This window comes from Hydra vulgaris, chromosome 12, assembly GCF_038396675.1.
Source record: "Hydra vulgaris chromosome 12, alternate assembly HydraT2T_AEP".
NCBI lineage: Eukaryota > Metazoa > Cnidaria > Hydrozoa > Anthoathecata > Hydridae > Hydra > Hydra vulgaris.
In genome coordinates, this window is record NC_088931.1 from 23,165,001 (window position 1) to 23,180,083 (window position 15,083).

Genomic DNA, 15,083 nt, shown 5'->3' on the forward strand with positions numbered 1-15,083 from the left:
TGTCAGTTTTCGGACCAATGAAAAAAAAATGGCAGAAAATTTGTCACCAATTTAAATTTGCAAAGAAAATGTACCAATGTTGTTGAATAATTTTGTTATGGATCCAAGTATGAAAAAAAATATTATTAACGGATTTAGGTCGACAGGAATATACCCATTTAATGCGAGCAATGTTGATTATAAAAAAGTAATTCAGCGTGTTAAAATGAATTCCACAATTGATAATAATGAAACGAATCTTTCAAGCCATAATAGCGTGGGAAACTTATTTGGAAACAATGTTGCACCTGAAGTATTGCTACAGTTTGAAAAAACTGGAAATAAAGAATGGGGAGGTAAAACTGACTTCAGAGAATTATTTAATTTTTGGAAAAAACTTAAATTTAACGATAGCTCCAAACAAACCATAAATTTAATAGAAGCCAACAATAATGTATTGAACAATGAAATCGATAAAGAATCGTATTTAGATACTAGCAGTATGCAAAATGAAATCGTATCTAGTAATGTTAGCGAATTTGGAAAAAGCGTAATAATTGATGAATCTGGTAAAAGTAAATCAGCAGCAGATCCACCAGATTCAAATAAACAAATAATAAAAGATGTAAACCCATTACACAACTTTCTTTTATGGCCAAAACAACCAATCGCGAAAAAAAGGCTGAAACAAGTTGAACGATTACCGAGCGTTGTAACTTTATCCAAATGGTTAGAAATTCAAATAACTAGAGAAAATGCAAAGGAAGAAGAAGATATCAAAAAAATTGAACGTAAAAATAAAGCTGCTGAAAAAAAAGAATTGAAAGAAAAATCTAAAAGAAAACAAGCTGTAACAAAAGAAAATAAAAATAAAAGACAAAAAAAAAAATATTTAAAAAAAAAATTTAAAAAGAAAAAAAGTTTAAATTCAGAATAAAGCTTTGGTGGATAATTTTATAACCAATGTCTTCTTTGTTTTGTAATCGTATTAAATTTATGTATTTGTTTCTTGATTTAAATATATAAAAAAAAAATTAAAATATACGATTTTTTTTCATACACGGTAGGTGCAGAATGGATTACGATAGGTGGTGCTTTATCACGGTAGGTGAAGAAACGTACTAGATCTTACAAAAAATTAAAAATAACATGAAAAAATTAACTTTACTCAAATTCGAATTATATAATTTAGTTAATAATTGAGTATAAAATATTAATTCGAAAACCCTAAATAAAAATCTGTTATGGTTTTGGAGTTAAGAAGTTTTAAAGTTAAAAGTTTTCTTAAAGTCGCGGTAGGTGGTGCCATGACCCTAGATGTTTCATTTCTTGCAAAAACATAATTATAATAATGTATAAAAAAATAACTCTTATTGTTTATCTGTTGTCTTGTTGTTTATAGTCATATTATTATTTTTGTTGGTATCATCATCATCATCATCATCATCATTGTTATTGATATTACTAAAATAATAATTGTTGTTGAAATTAGCTTTTTATTATTATTGCTACTTAACATCTTTAGCTTAGAAAAGTTTTAGTTTAGAAAATTAGTTTAGAAAAGTTTGTCACAATTACTAATAGTGAATACCTTGGTATTTAAAACATTTATCCTAGAAATGTGTTGATTGATTGATATCATTTAGAATTGTATTGATTGATCGACTTTATTCACTATATTATAGGACATATTTCATCACTATATGAAATTCAAAGTTATTAACTGTCAACTAAACGTTATTTGATAGTCAACTAAACATTATTCAATTTTCAACTAAAAGTTACTAATCGTCAACTAAACATTATTTAATTGCAAGATTTACAAATACAATCCTTAGCTTTAAAAATGTTTACCTTAGTATTTAAAAAAAGTAAGAGGTTAAATTGTAAATAATGGAACAAATTATTTTACTTTAAACTTTACTTGACTAGAAACTGAAAATCAAATGTAAACCGATGAGCATAACTAATTAGCATGACTATTCTGTTATAAACTGATATGTTTAAATTGATATGTTTAAATTGATATGTTTAAATTGACATGTTTAAATTGAAATGTTTAAATCGATATGTTTAAATTGATATGTTTAAATTGATATGTATAAACTGATACGTTTAAACTGATATGTTTAAACTAATATATTTAAACTGATATGTTTAAATTGATATGTTTAAACCGATATGTTTAAACTGATATGTTTAAACCGATATGGTTAAATGATGTTTATATTGATATGTATAAACTGATATGTTTAAACTGATATGTTTAAATTGATATGTTTAAACTGATATGTTTAAATGGATATGTTTAAACTGATTTGGAAAGCTTGTTCTAATGTGATCTTATTTACCATAATACAAAGTTGATTTTGAAAATAATTTTTTTTTGCACTTTGAATCTCATGCAGACCATGCAGTAGAAAATTTTTAGGAAAATTAGCTTAAAATTTTCAAAAATTTTAAACAATGCAAATAACAATAATCATTTTCTTAATTTAATTTAAAAAAAAGAAAGAAAATAAATAACGTAAACTTTTTGTATTAAAAAACAAGTTTTTGATTTAAATTAAAAGCACTACCTGATATATATACTTAAAATAAAATCATTTTTGACAAAATGTATTCTAAATGCATTGTTATAAATGATAAAAAAAAACCTCATGCACTGGCCATAAAGATCTTCTAAGAGGCATATCTTCTTTCCAAGGAAGTGAATCCAATGACAATGTGCAATATATATGTGAACCTTTTGGCAAAGGTGGTAATCTTGTGCATTCTACAATTTCAATGTCAAGTTTTCCAACAGTTATCAAACTGTTGTGATAATATATCTAAATATAATAAATAATTAATCTAAATATAATAAGTAATCAATCTAAATATAATAAGTAATCAATTCAAATATAATAAATAATAAATCTAAATATAATAAATTTAAAATCCTCAACTTAATTATATCATATAAATTTTTTTTTATTTTAAATCTAAAAATTTTTTTTTCAATAGTGTTAAAAATAATAAAAAATCAAATATACCAAATTGCATTTATATAAAAAAATAAACAACGAAAATACATATTTCCTTTGGTAATAAAAAAAACCTCATTTTTTCCATCTTGTGGTTTCTCTTGAACAAAAAAGGGTTTGTAGCGTACTTTGTAGTTCGGAAGTGTGTGCTTCTTTTTTATAGATTTTCGTATTTGATTGCTGATAAATGTTGTAAGCTTTGGTAAATTTTTTCCCTCAAAATCAGACTCAACTTTTAAACCCATCAAAGGATCCTTTAAAATAAACAAAAAACATTTATAAAACCCTGTATGTGTATATATGTATATATATATTCATATATATATATATATATATATATATATATATATATATATATATATATATATATATATATATATATATATATATATATAAATTATGTTAATGTATTCTTCAAATAGAGTGCTCAATGTTCTTAAAGAACAAAGCAATAGTAAATTAGTAAAAAAACTCATATAATTTTTTTCTTCAAAAACTTGTTTCTCCATAAGTAGGTTCATTAGGAAGAATCTTCCTGATGAACACATAGGGGCATCAGTAAATATATTGCTTAAGGGTTTAGGTTAGGGCAGGTACTATATAAAGGACTTTTATTATAGAAAAAAAAGATTTTTTTAAATCATTATAATTTTTTAATGGTTAAAAAACATGTAAATTATATCAGAGCAGAGTTGGGTCAAATACGTATTCGTATTTGGTAAAAATGGATAATTTAGCGTATTTGTATTCGTATTGTATTTGATTAAAAAACTCTTAAATATTTGTATTTGCATTTGATTAAAATGTATTTGAATTTCCATGAACAAGGATAACTAATGATTTTTTGAGAAACACCAAAAGGTTCATTGTTTTTTTTAACATTGAAATAAATTAAGGATTTGTTTTTAAGGAATATGTTAGAAGACTTGTTTCCATTTTCAATTTAATAGATTATTTTATCAGTCTTGTTATGAAAAAATCTTTATAGTTTTTTTAACTTAAATCAAAAACATTTGTATTGTATTTAGAAAATGCGTATCGCATATATTTGTATTAAAATTTGTATTTAGAAATCTAGACGTGACCCTAACCCTGGTTAGGGGCAGTAAAAAATGGCTCTTAATTTGTTTTAAAAGTCCACATAAATTAAATAGAACAATAAAAATAAGACCACATAAATTAAATAGAACAATAAAAATAAGACCACATAAATCAAATAAAACAATAAAAATAAGACCATATAAAGTAAATAGAACAATAAAAATAACATAAATCAAAAAGAACAATAAAAATAACATAAATCAAATAGAACAATAAAAATAAGACCACATAAATTAAATAGAACAATAAAAATAACATAAATCAAATAGAACAATAAAAATAACATAAATCAAATAGAACAATAAAAATAAGACCACATAAATCAAATAGAACAATAAAAATAAGACCACATAAATTAAATAGAACAATAAAAATAACATAAATCAAATAGAACAATAAAAATAACATAAATCAAATAGAACAATAAAAATAAGACCACATAAATTAAATAGAACAATAAAAATAACATAAATCAAATAGAACAACAAAAATAACATAAATCAAATAGAACAATAAAAATAAGACCACATAAATCAAATAGAACAATAAAAATAAGACCACATAAGTTAAATAGAACAATAAAAATAACATAAATCAAATAGAACAATAAAAATAACATAAATCAAATAGAACAATAAAAATAACATAAATCAAATAGAACAATAAAAATAAGACCACATAAATTAAATAGAACAATAAAAATAACATAAATCAAATAGAACAATAAAAATAACATAAATCAAATAGAACAATAAAAATAAGACCACATAAATCAAATAGAACAATAAAAATAAGACCACATAAATTAAATAGAACAATAAAAATAACATAAATCAAGTAGAACAATAAAAATAACATAAATCAAATAGAACAATAAAAATAAGACCACATAAATTAAATAGAACAATAAAAATAACATAAATCAAATAGAACAACAAAAATAACATAAATCAAATAGAACAATAAAAATAAGACCACATAAATCAAATAGAACAATAAAAATAAGACCACATAAGTTAAATAGAACAATAAAAATAACATAAATCAAATAGAACAATAAAAATAACATAAATCAAATAGAACAATAAAAATAACATAAATCAAATAGAACAATAAAAATAACATAAATCAAATAGAACAATAAAAATAAGACCACATAAATTAAATAGAACAATAAAAATAACATAAATCAAATAGAACAATAAAAATAACATAAATCAAATAGAACAATAAAAATAAGACCACATAAATCAAATAGAACAATAAAAATAAGACCACATAAATTAAATAGAACAATAAAAATAACATAAATCAAATAGAACAATAAAAATAACATAAATCAAATAGAACAATAAAAATAAGACCACATAAATTAAATAGAACAATAAAAATAACATAAATCAAATAGAACAACAAAAATAACATAAATCAAATAGAACAATAAAAATAAGACCACATAAATCAAATAGAACAATAAAAATAAGACCACATGAATTAAATAGAACAATAAAAATAACATAAATCAAATAGAACAATAAAAATAACATAAATCAAACAGAACAATAAAAATAACATAAATCAAATAGAGCAATAAAAATAACATAAATCAAAAACTGTTAAAAAAAATTAAGACAACTAGTTAAATTTATTATTTTAAATAAAAATAAAAAATAAATTTACTTTAAACTTAACTGATTTTTAAAAAACCACAAAAACAACATTTTTTAATAAAAGCCAACTTGACGCTGTTGGCTGTTATTAAAAAATATCTTGATTCTATTAAAACCGTTGTTTATTTGTTTATACTTCATTTATTTATTTTTATTCAATTAAAACCGAATAAGTTGTAATAAAGCAAAAAGTTCTTTAATTAAAGAAAGTAAAAAGTTCTTTAATTGAGAACTTTTTAAAACTTTACATCTATCTAAACATGTTTAATGTTTGTAATGTTACACTTTCAACACCAAAAGGCAGTTGAAATTTTAAAGTAAAAAACATGTTTAGAAAACAATTTGAATTTTAAACATAAATAACACTAATCTAATCAGTATTTTTCTATGTTATTACTATATTTTGCTAAGTTATAACATATGTTTTGCTAAGTTATTATATATGCTTTAACATATTTAAAAAGTGAATACAAAACTGGATTTTAGAAATAAGTGTTCAAAACCTAAACACATTTGTTAATACTTCTGCATGTTTATTTCTGTGTTTTCTATATTAACATATTATGAATTGTAAATATGCATCTGATACATAAACCCATTTATTTTTAAAGCACATAACAAATTTAAAAAAACAAAAAAAAAACATATTTATACAAACAATACTTCATAAAAACTAAATGACCAATGAGTGCAAGGATTCCGTGTAAGCTGCAATCTTAATCTTCCAGTCAATGAGTTTAACTCGACAGTAAAATGAGCTGACTTTCCAAATATTAAACCTACATCTAAAGAGATTATAAATCCGCCAGAATACTCAACATCTACAGCTATGTCCAACTCTTTGGGTACTTGGGTCGGGCTGCTTGTATCAACTTTCATAACTGTTGCATCTAAATTTAAGACAACTATAAATGCAATGCTTTATTAAAAAGATACACATGAATATAAAAAAAATCATAGGGGTGGCCAGACAATTTTTGATTTTATTTTCCCAGACTTTTCTTAGACTAAAATGAAACTTCCCTGACCAACCAATGTCAATTTAAAAAATATTTTGTATATATATTATATATATTGCGTATTAAATTTTCCAGATTTTTCAGGTTGCTGGCTACCCTGATCATGCCTGTCATTATTTGTTTTAAGATTATGAGGTTTTAAATTATACCGTTTAGCAAGGATTGTAGTGACTAGTTGGTTAAACATTTCATGTAATGACTGGTTTACTTGAATGCTTTTTAAATTTAAACCTATATAAAACAAGTATCAACCTTATCAATAAGGCATTACATAAAATACTTGACATTAAATCTCCATAATTACGTGACATTAAATCTCCATAATTACACGAAACTCCTTCAAATTTAAGTCATTTCATTTAAATGTCTAAAATGTTTAAGCATTATACGAAATTATTTATTTTATGTCTGTCAAGGACTATAATTGTAGCTCCAGAAAAGTGTTCAAACTTACATTTAACAAATAACCTATTTTTATGCTTCATTAAACATTTAATAACTGAAATATATAAAATAAAAAAAATTTCATTTATATAAACATGCTTTATTATTGTTTCCATAAAAGCTCAACAAATAACTAACAATCTTATTACTTCAATATTATATTCAAAAAAATAAATTGCTCAAATCTTAACAAAAAGATCTACTAAAAAATCCACCAACTTCTGCTATATTCTAATATAAACACAAGTATATAAGCTAAACTTGTTTCATCTAATCAGACAATACATATACAGCCCTCTAAATTAGGGTCAACATTTGGCAATGCCGACCTAACTGCCAACCTTAAATTTATTGCCAGCCTTATTTTTTCTAACTTAAGGCATAATCAGTTATTATGTAATTGATGTGCATTTGATTATGTAGTTGTATCTTTTAAAGATATAACAACTCTATTTGACTAACTGCCATGATTTGACTTGTCCATTGTAATTATTTTAAACCCAATAAAAATTTGGGTATTATTTAGTTTGGTAAATTATCTTAAAGTATTTTTAATAAAAAATACCAAAACTGTGATTGAAATAAAAGCTTACAAAATATTTTTTGTTTTGTTTTTTTGCTTGACATAATAGCATAGAGTCAATAAAAATTTTTTAGCATTATTGTATGTCAATAATGCTAAGATAAAAATTATTAATACAGTTTATTACAAAAGAAACTATATCAAAAATCATAAAGAAGACACTATATAAAGATGATGCCAAATCAGTGAAATATATCAAATATGTTTGTGTCAAGTGTAAACAATTTTTTCTATAACTTGAATTAAAAAATATTACAGGAAACAGTGTTAACCAATCAGTGTTAAGCTGCTAACGCAAACAGGAGTCATTAACACCTTATATGACTGTGCAACTGTATATAATTTATTCAAAAATTATGTTTGACATAAATTTGCAATTATAAACTATTTTGAAATCTTTTTTAAATAAATTTTTTTTGACAACTTGACTCATGGTTCTTTGCATGTTTTAATAACTTGTATTTTTGAAAAATATTCTTTTATTCAATTTATAAATTTTTTTTTTAATAATTTTTCTCGAGCTCAGTTTAGTTTGCTCAACGCATTTTTAAAACACAAAAATTATCAAAATGAAGTTGTCAAAACAAAATATTACATGCATGATCAGATAAGACATGCAACATCAGCTCTTTGGAATTCGCTTCCTTCATCATGCTTTCCTGATTCATATAATTTGCAATCTTTTAAGTCATCCGTCAATCGTTATCTTGCTCTACAATCTTTATCTTTTTTCTTTCAGTAACTTCCAACTTTAATTAGTGGCTGCTTGCAGTCTTGTTGGAAGCGAAGATGTTTAAAAAAAAAAACTGCTTGCCTCTCTTTAGAAGGCATGTAAAGTTTCTAAAAATTTTAAATTTACTTAAGAATTTAATGCTCCAGGTAAAAAATTACATCTTGGGCATTTGGCCAGCTCTTCTTTGTTCTTCCATAGGGTAGTCATAACATTTACTTTAAACTCACATAGAGTCAAATCAAAAATTCATAAAGATACTTTACCCATAGCTGTGTAGCATAACTTAAAAACTTTATCAATCTTTGTCATTGTCAGTAAAGACTTTGATTGAATTGCAGAATGGGTTTGTTTTTTGCTACCAGCTTTGGTAAATCACCCTGTGATAGTAGCAGTCAAAAGAATAGTGATTAAAAATATTTAAACAAGTAACTCTTGGGCAGATTATGGATGTTAATTTAATATACATAGATGAGATTTTATCCTGGAAATTTTTTTCTATGAAAATTGCAGAAAACTATTTTTATAAAAACTCCAGAAAATCTCAGAAAAATTTAATACAGTATTAGTAAAAATTTACTATAACTTCCTGAAACTGTGGTCAACAAATCGTCGAAGGTATGTTGGAAAATTCTGAAACGTTGGTAAAAGGATAAATAATGAAACTAAAAATTACTGAATAAATGTGTCTCTAAAATTCTCTAAAATCAAATATAATATCTCAGTTGTAAACAACCTGCAAAGCCTGATTTATTTGCTTTTTAAATATCAAATGTCAGACAATAGTTCAGAAATCAAAAATTTTTATTCTTGTAATTTTCTGTTGCAAAACATTCATCAGCTTTTTTTCTGCACTTTTTCGCAAGATCAATAATAGATTCTCTAAATATTTTGCACCGTTCATGTGAGGCAATTTTGTTTCGCATTGAATTTATATTAAAAAAAAGTTCTTCAACTTTTCTGTTTTCCCAATGGAATTCCATTTTTTAATATAGTGTTTGCTTGCAGTTTGCAAATGACCACAGAGGTTTTTGTTTAATTAAAGTACCCTAGCGATGTGGTCTTGTTTACTAATACTTGATACTTAACTGAAGCTATTGCAGAGTAGATTGAAGTATCAAGATGGTTTGAATTTTATGTTAACTATGGTGTTCATCATGCTGAATGATTGCTCATTATTTCTATCAGCAAATATAGGTGGAAGCAATATATATATTTGAAACTGCATAACTTCTTGATTAAATACTACTTTATTTATTTCTACAGTTGGAAAGAAAGTTCAGAGTTTTTTCAGCATTCTCTCTGTAATTTTGTGACCTTAAAACATTGGGTCGATAAAGGCATTTTAATAAAGGGTTGTTAAAAGGTAATTTATTAAGGAAGTAAATTAAGGAAGGAAATAAATGATACAAGGTAAGCTTTTACTAAGGTCTTAAAAATGATAATTTGAAGTCAGGATTTCCAATTATTGTTCTTGAAAAATATTTTTCAGCATATTTTTTGAATTACATAAACCTTTGAAGTTCCAATGTTTACCTTTCAGGTTTAAAAACTTCAACTTTGTTCCTGTTATATTTTTTATCATCTTTGGCTTAGTAAAACAATTTAAAATTGCTTTTACCAGTTCAATTTGCTTGTCATAAATTTGATGGACCAACAGTTCTATTTGTTCAAAAGTTAAAATGAGTTATTTAAAAATAGGATCAATTGCAACATACAAATAATTCAAAGTAATGTTTCATTATGTCGGAAAAATAAACTTTTAACAATTCTAGCTTTTCGTTCTGCAATTTATTCAGATTATTTTGCTGCATTTTATTTTTTTTCTATTAATAGAAAAAAAAAAAATGTACGATGAAGCAAAATATAATATAAAGATCTCTCTGAATAAAGATGAAAGTGACAAAAAGTCACTTTCATCTTTATTCAGAGTTGTAAGTGACACCTGTGATTTGACAAAAAAATGTCAGAAAATTACAAAGATCTGGACTGAACTTAAAATCAATCTAGATATCATCCAGTAAATTATTAACTACCGTGCCGAAAAAATAATTAAATTTTTTGACTACATTGTGCATGTGATATCATAGATTACCATTAATGTCAAATAAGTTAAAAAAACACTTTTCTTAATCTTGTTTCAAACCCACTGATTTTTCCCCTCATATAATTGGTAGAATCTGATAAATTAAAAACTAGATTACATCATCAAAACTGTGCAGCAATCAAGTCAATCAAAACTATACAATTGTGATTTTTCACTAATTAAAAAAAAAACAGATACATGTATATTGACATATGGCACTCCGAATAACATGCATATTGACAGTGCTTTCTACTAAGGAGAACTTTCTACAAATACTAAATTTTTTTCTTCTCGATAGTAATAATAGACAACCAAAAACCTTTGTAAACTTTTAAAACGGAACTTACATCAATTAACTTGTTACGAAAAGAAATTCCTAATATTCAAAAAGTTAATTTGAATTGCATTAAAAAGTAAAAAAAAAAAAATTGATCTTGATCTTGAAAGTTTCAGTTACAGAAAACATATTTGTTTAAATGCAAAAACTGCCATATTTAAAATTATATATAATTTTTTCATAAACCAATAGCAAAAACATCCTGAAATTTCCAGAAACTTAATGGAGTTTTAATTGGATTTCTGGAATTCCCAGAAAAAACTTATCTATGAATATACTATTTTTCGAAAAAACAAGAAAATGGGTATGCTCAAGCACAATTAGAAAAAGAAAAAAAAACTTATGTAGTAGAAAAGTTGCTGGCACAAGAATGTTTTTATTTCGATTAGTTCAAAAGTTCAACTTAAAATGATTAAAATTTTTTTTTTAATATTTAAACCATTAGTTCGTGAAAATATTTTTTTAACCCCACATACTAATAAATTCTTACTTTTGAAAACGGGTAAAGAATCTCCAAGATAATAATCACAAACAGAAATCTGATCAATAAGTTTTCCAGCAGCTTTATTCAGCAGCATTTCTTTAAACTCCATATTCATTTTACAAATAAAAAAATTTCTAGTTTTGGGTGAATCTCTCCATTCTTTCCAAAGAAACTGAAATATTAAATTAAGAAACATGCATGATTCTTTTTCTGTCGCTCCTTCTTTACTGCAAAACTCGGCTATACTCTAAAAAGAAAAAACAGACTTAATAGAAAAAAACAACTTTTTTTAAAATAATTCAACTGATTTAATGGTTAATAATTTAATAGTTTATTAATTTTCAATTTTCTCTTTAAATTAATTTGGTTTTTTCAACACATTTTTTAAAACATGCAAATTATCAATATATGCAAAAAACTGTGGCCAAGTCATAAAAAAAAAATTATGCATTTTCATTAAATTTTTGATTATATAAAATCAAAAATTTGATGAAATATTTTAGCACAATTTAGCAGAGATTACGAACCAAATAATTTAAAAAAGTTTATGTTGAATTTTTATCTTTTTATTATTTCTATTTTTATGTCCCAGTTTTTTTTTGTTTTTTTTTTTCATATAAAAACACATATGCACAAAAACAACAAACAAAAACAATTGAATTATCAGCAAACAATTAACAAAATACAACTATCATATGAAAAACTACAACTCAAATTTTTTATTTTACCCTGGGATTGGAAACAGGTTTTTGCTGAGGAATAAGTTTAGGATCTCCATTAGGCTGCACTTGAAACCATTTATATAAAACAAATATTTCTACAATCAGAATGAAGGCTATTCCACCAAGAAAACCTGCTAATAACACTAACATCCTCTAATCATAAAAATCGTTAATCATCATTTGATATCATAGATTTTACTTTTACACTAGAAAAAAAAATTTAACAAAATATTTTTTTAAATTATTTCTATAATATAATTTTTAAAACCACTATAATAATATATAAAACATAATTTATTACTTACTTGTATTTCATAACAAATATATTTAAAAAATTATTAAATCATATTAATATTAACTATTATTAAATCATATATAGATAACAAGATAGATAGATAAAAAAATGTATAATAGTAATTCGATAATAAATAAGATAAAAAAATATATAATAAGATAAATAATAAGATGAAAAATTATATAATAATAATTCGCGTTAACAAGATGTTACAATAAAACACAGGTCATTGCAAATATTGATTCATTAATAAAGTGCAATGACCTAAATAAGATAAAGGAAAAATATATACATAATAATTAAGTAAACAAAAAATGATAATAACAACATGAAATAAGTTAACAACATAATAAAAGTAAGTTAAGTATGTAAGTTAACCACATAATACAGTAGAGTTTCATAAATATTTATTTAGTAACACCAATAAAACAGACTTTATTAAAAACATATATGAAATGTAAAGGTAAAGAAAAAGAGTTAAAAAAGTAAAGAGTAAAGTTAAGCATAACTATTTCGGTAGAAATGGTGGAGTGACTTTTTGAATAGATTCTTGAACCTAAGGATTGGATCTGATTTTAGGGTGTTCCAAGGAAGGGAGTTCCAAGATAGGATACACTGGTATGTAATAGAATTAATTCCATGTTTACTTGTCTGTTTTAGTGGGATAATTAAGTTATTGTAAGTGACTGATCTTAGGTTATACCCACATGTTGTTCTATTAATAAAGTAGTTGTGAAGTAGTTGACTTCTATTAATAAAGAGTTATTCTATTAAAAAGTAGTATTGATTTATTACAACTAAATCCCCAAGATGTATTTTATACTTGCAAAGCTCCTCCTGCATTAGACTAGATGAATTAAAATGATGTTACAATAGAAAACCCAAAACTAGCGTTAGTTTATTAAATAGACTAATAAATTATATGTCACCGGTTATAAAAAAAAATTGTATTTTTACAGGGGTGTTCTATGACTTTCAAAATTTTTCAAAACAAACCAAAAACTTCGTAACCATTTCCATTTTACAAAGAAAATTTTATTTTATTTAAAATGAGTGTTTGAAAGTAAATAGTTTGCTTCAAATTTCAAATATATATATAAATAATAAATTTTTTGTGTGTGTTTTGCGTTTAATTATTAAATTAATTAAAAACTATTAAATTATTAGAAACTTAATACGATATTATATCGGAACCAAGTATACCAATGATATATACATATATATATATATATATATATATATATATATATATATATATATATATATATATATATATATGTATGTATATATATATATATATATATATATATATATATATATATATATATATATATATATGTATATATATATATATATATATATATATATATATATATATATGTATATATATATATATATATATATGTATATATATATATATATATTATATATATATATATATATATATATATATACATATATATATATATATACATATATATATATATATATATACATATATATATATATATATATATATATATATATATATATATATATATATATATATATATATATATATATATATATATATATATATATATATATATATATATATATATATATATATATATATATATATATATGTATATATCATTGGTATACTTGGTTCCGATATAATATCGTATTAAGTTTCTAATAATTTAATAGTTTTTAATTAATTTAATAATTAAACGCAAAACACACACAAAAAATTTATTTAAGAGCTAGACGTTAGAGACGCGCATTAATTAAATAAGTCTTAAGAAATTCATTGTGTTTATTTTTTTTTGGATTATGTTTACAAAAAGAAAATTTTTTTTTGCTGTTTACAATGTGTTTGCTCGCCACTTTATGCGCCTCAGTGGCGGATAATCATGGCCGCCGAGGGGGGAGGGCGAAAAGCACAGTTAGTCTAGGGCGGCAGAAATCCAAGGGGCGCTGAATGAGGAAAAGGTACCTAAAAAAAAAAAGGTCCTTCACCTGTAATATATGGAAACTCAGGGTTGCTTTCCCAGGCGGCGCACTATGCATCGCTAAGCGGAAATAGGATTTTGTACATATTACTTAGTGATTTTTCATATTTAAACTTTTCAAGTTTTTTTTTTATGCATTCAGTTATTAATTCTCTATAAAAAAAAATTATTTTTAGTTTTTTTAACCTTTTGATATTTTAAGGGTTTTTTAAAGGTTTTAAAAAACTCACATTTTTGTTAAAATCCTTTCAAAGTATATGATAAGTGTTAAACTTCTATATTATTTTTATGCGAAATTAAAATAATCATATATTTTATTAAATGTAAAACTAGAAATAGAAAAAAAATGGTTTTTGGCAAAATATCATCAAAAAAATGCAATGCAAAAACTTTTTGCATTGCATTTTTTTTCTGATTTTTGGATTTCTTAAACATTGATTGATTTGAGGATGTGGTCATAGAGGTCGCCTCGTTTTTTGAATAAAATATAGCTATTGCGAATTGACTTTACTCCCATGCAAAAATATTCAGGCGACCTCTGTGACCTCATGTTTTAAAATCATTTTTATTATTGAGAGTTTTATTCAGAAAACCGACTAAATTCTGTGAAGTA

At 23.7% G+C, this 15,083-nt stretch overlaps 1 protein-coding gene across 2 annotated transcripts in view; it reads right to left on the minus strand.

The window, feature by feature from the left end:
- LOC100214660 (PDZ domain-containing protein 8) overlaps positions 1-12,390 on the minus strand; it is a 45,513-nt gene extending 33,123 nt beyond the window's left edge. The window contains exons 1-5 of one of the 2 annotated variants that reach the window (XM_065812586.1): positions 12,188-12,390; positions 11,466-11,706; positions 6,440-6,666; positions 3,080-3,259; positions 2,637-2,810 (exon numbers count right to left, since the gene is read on the minus strand). In XM_065812586.1, coding sequence (XP_065668658.1) covers positions 2,637-2,810; positions 3,080-3,259; positions 6,440-6,666; positions 11,466-11,706; positions 12,188-12,331 — 966 coding nt within the window. In that variant the 5' untranslated portion in view covers positions 12,332-12,390. Of the gene's footprint in view, positions 1-2,636; positions 2,811-3,079; positions 3,260-6,430; positions 6,667-11,465; positions 11,707-12,187 lie in introns of both variants that reach the window. The other variant, XM_065812585.1, reaches the window with a different exon arrangement.
- Positions 12,391-15,083: the final 2,693 nt, after the last annotated feature.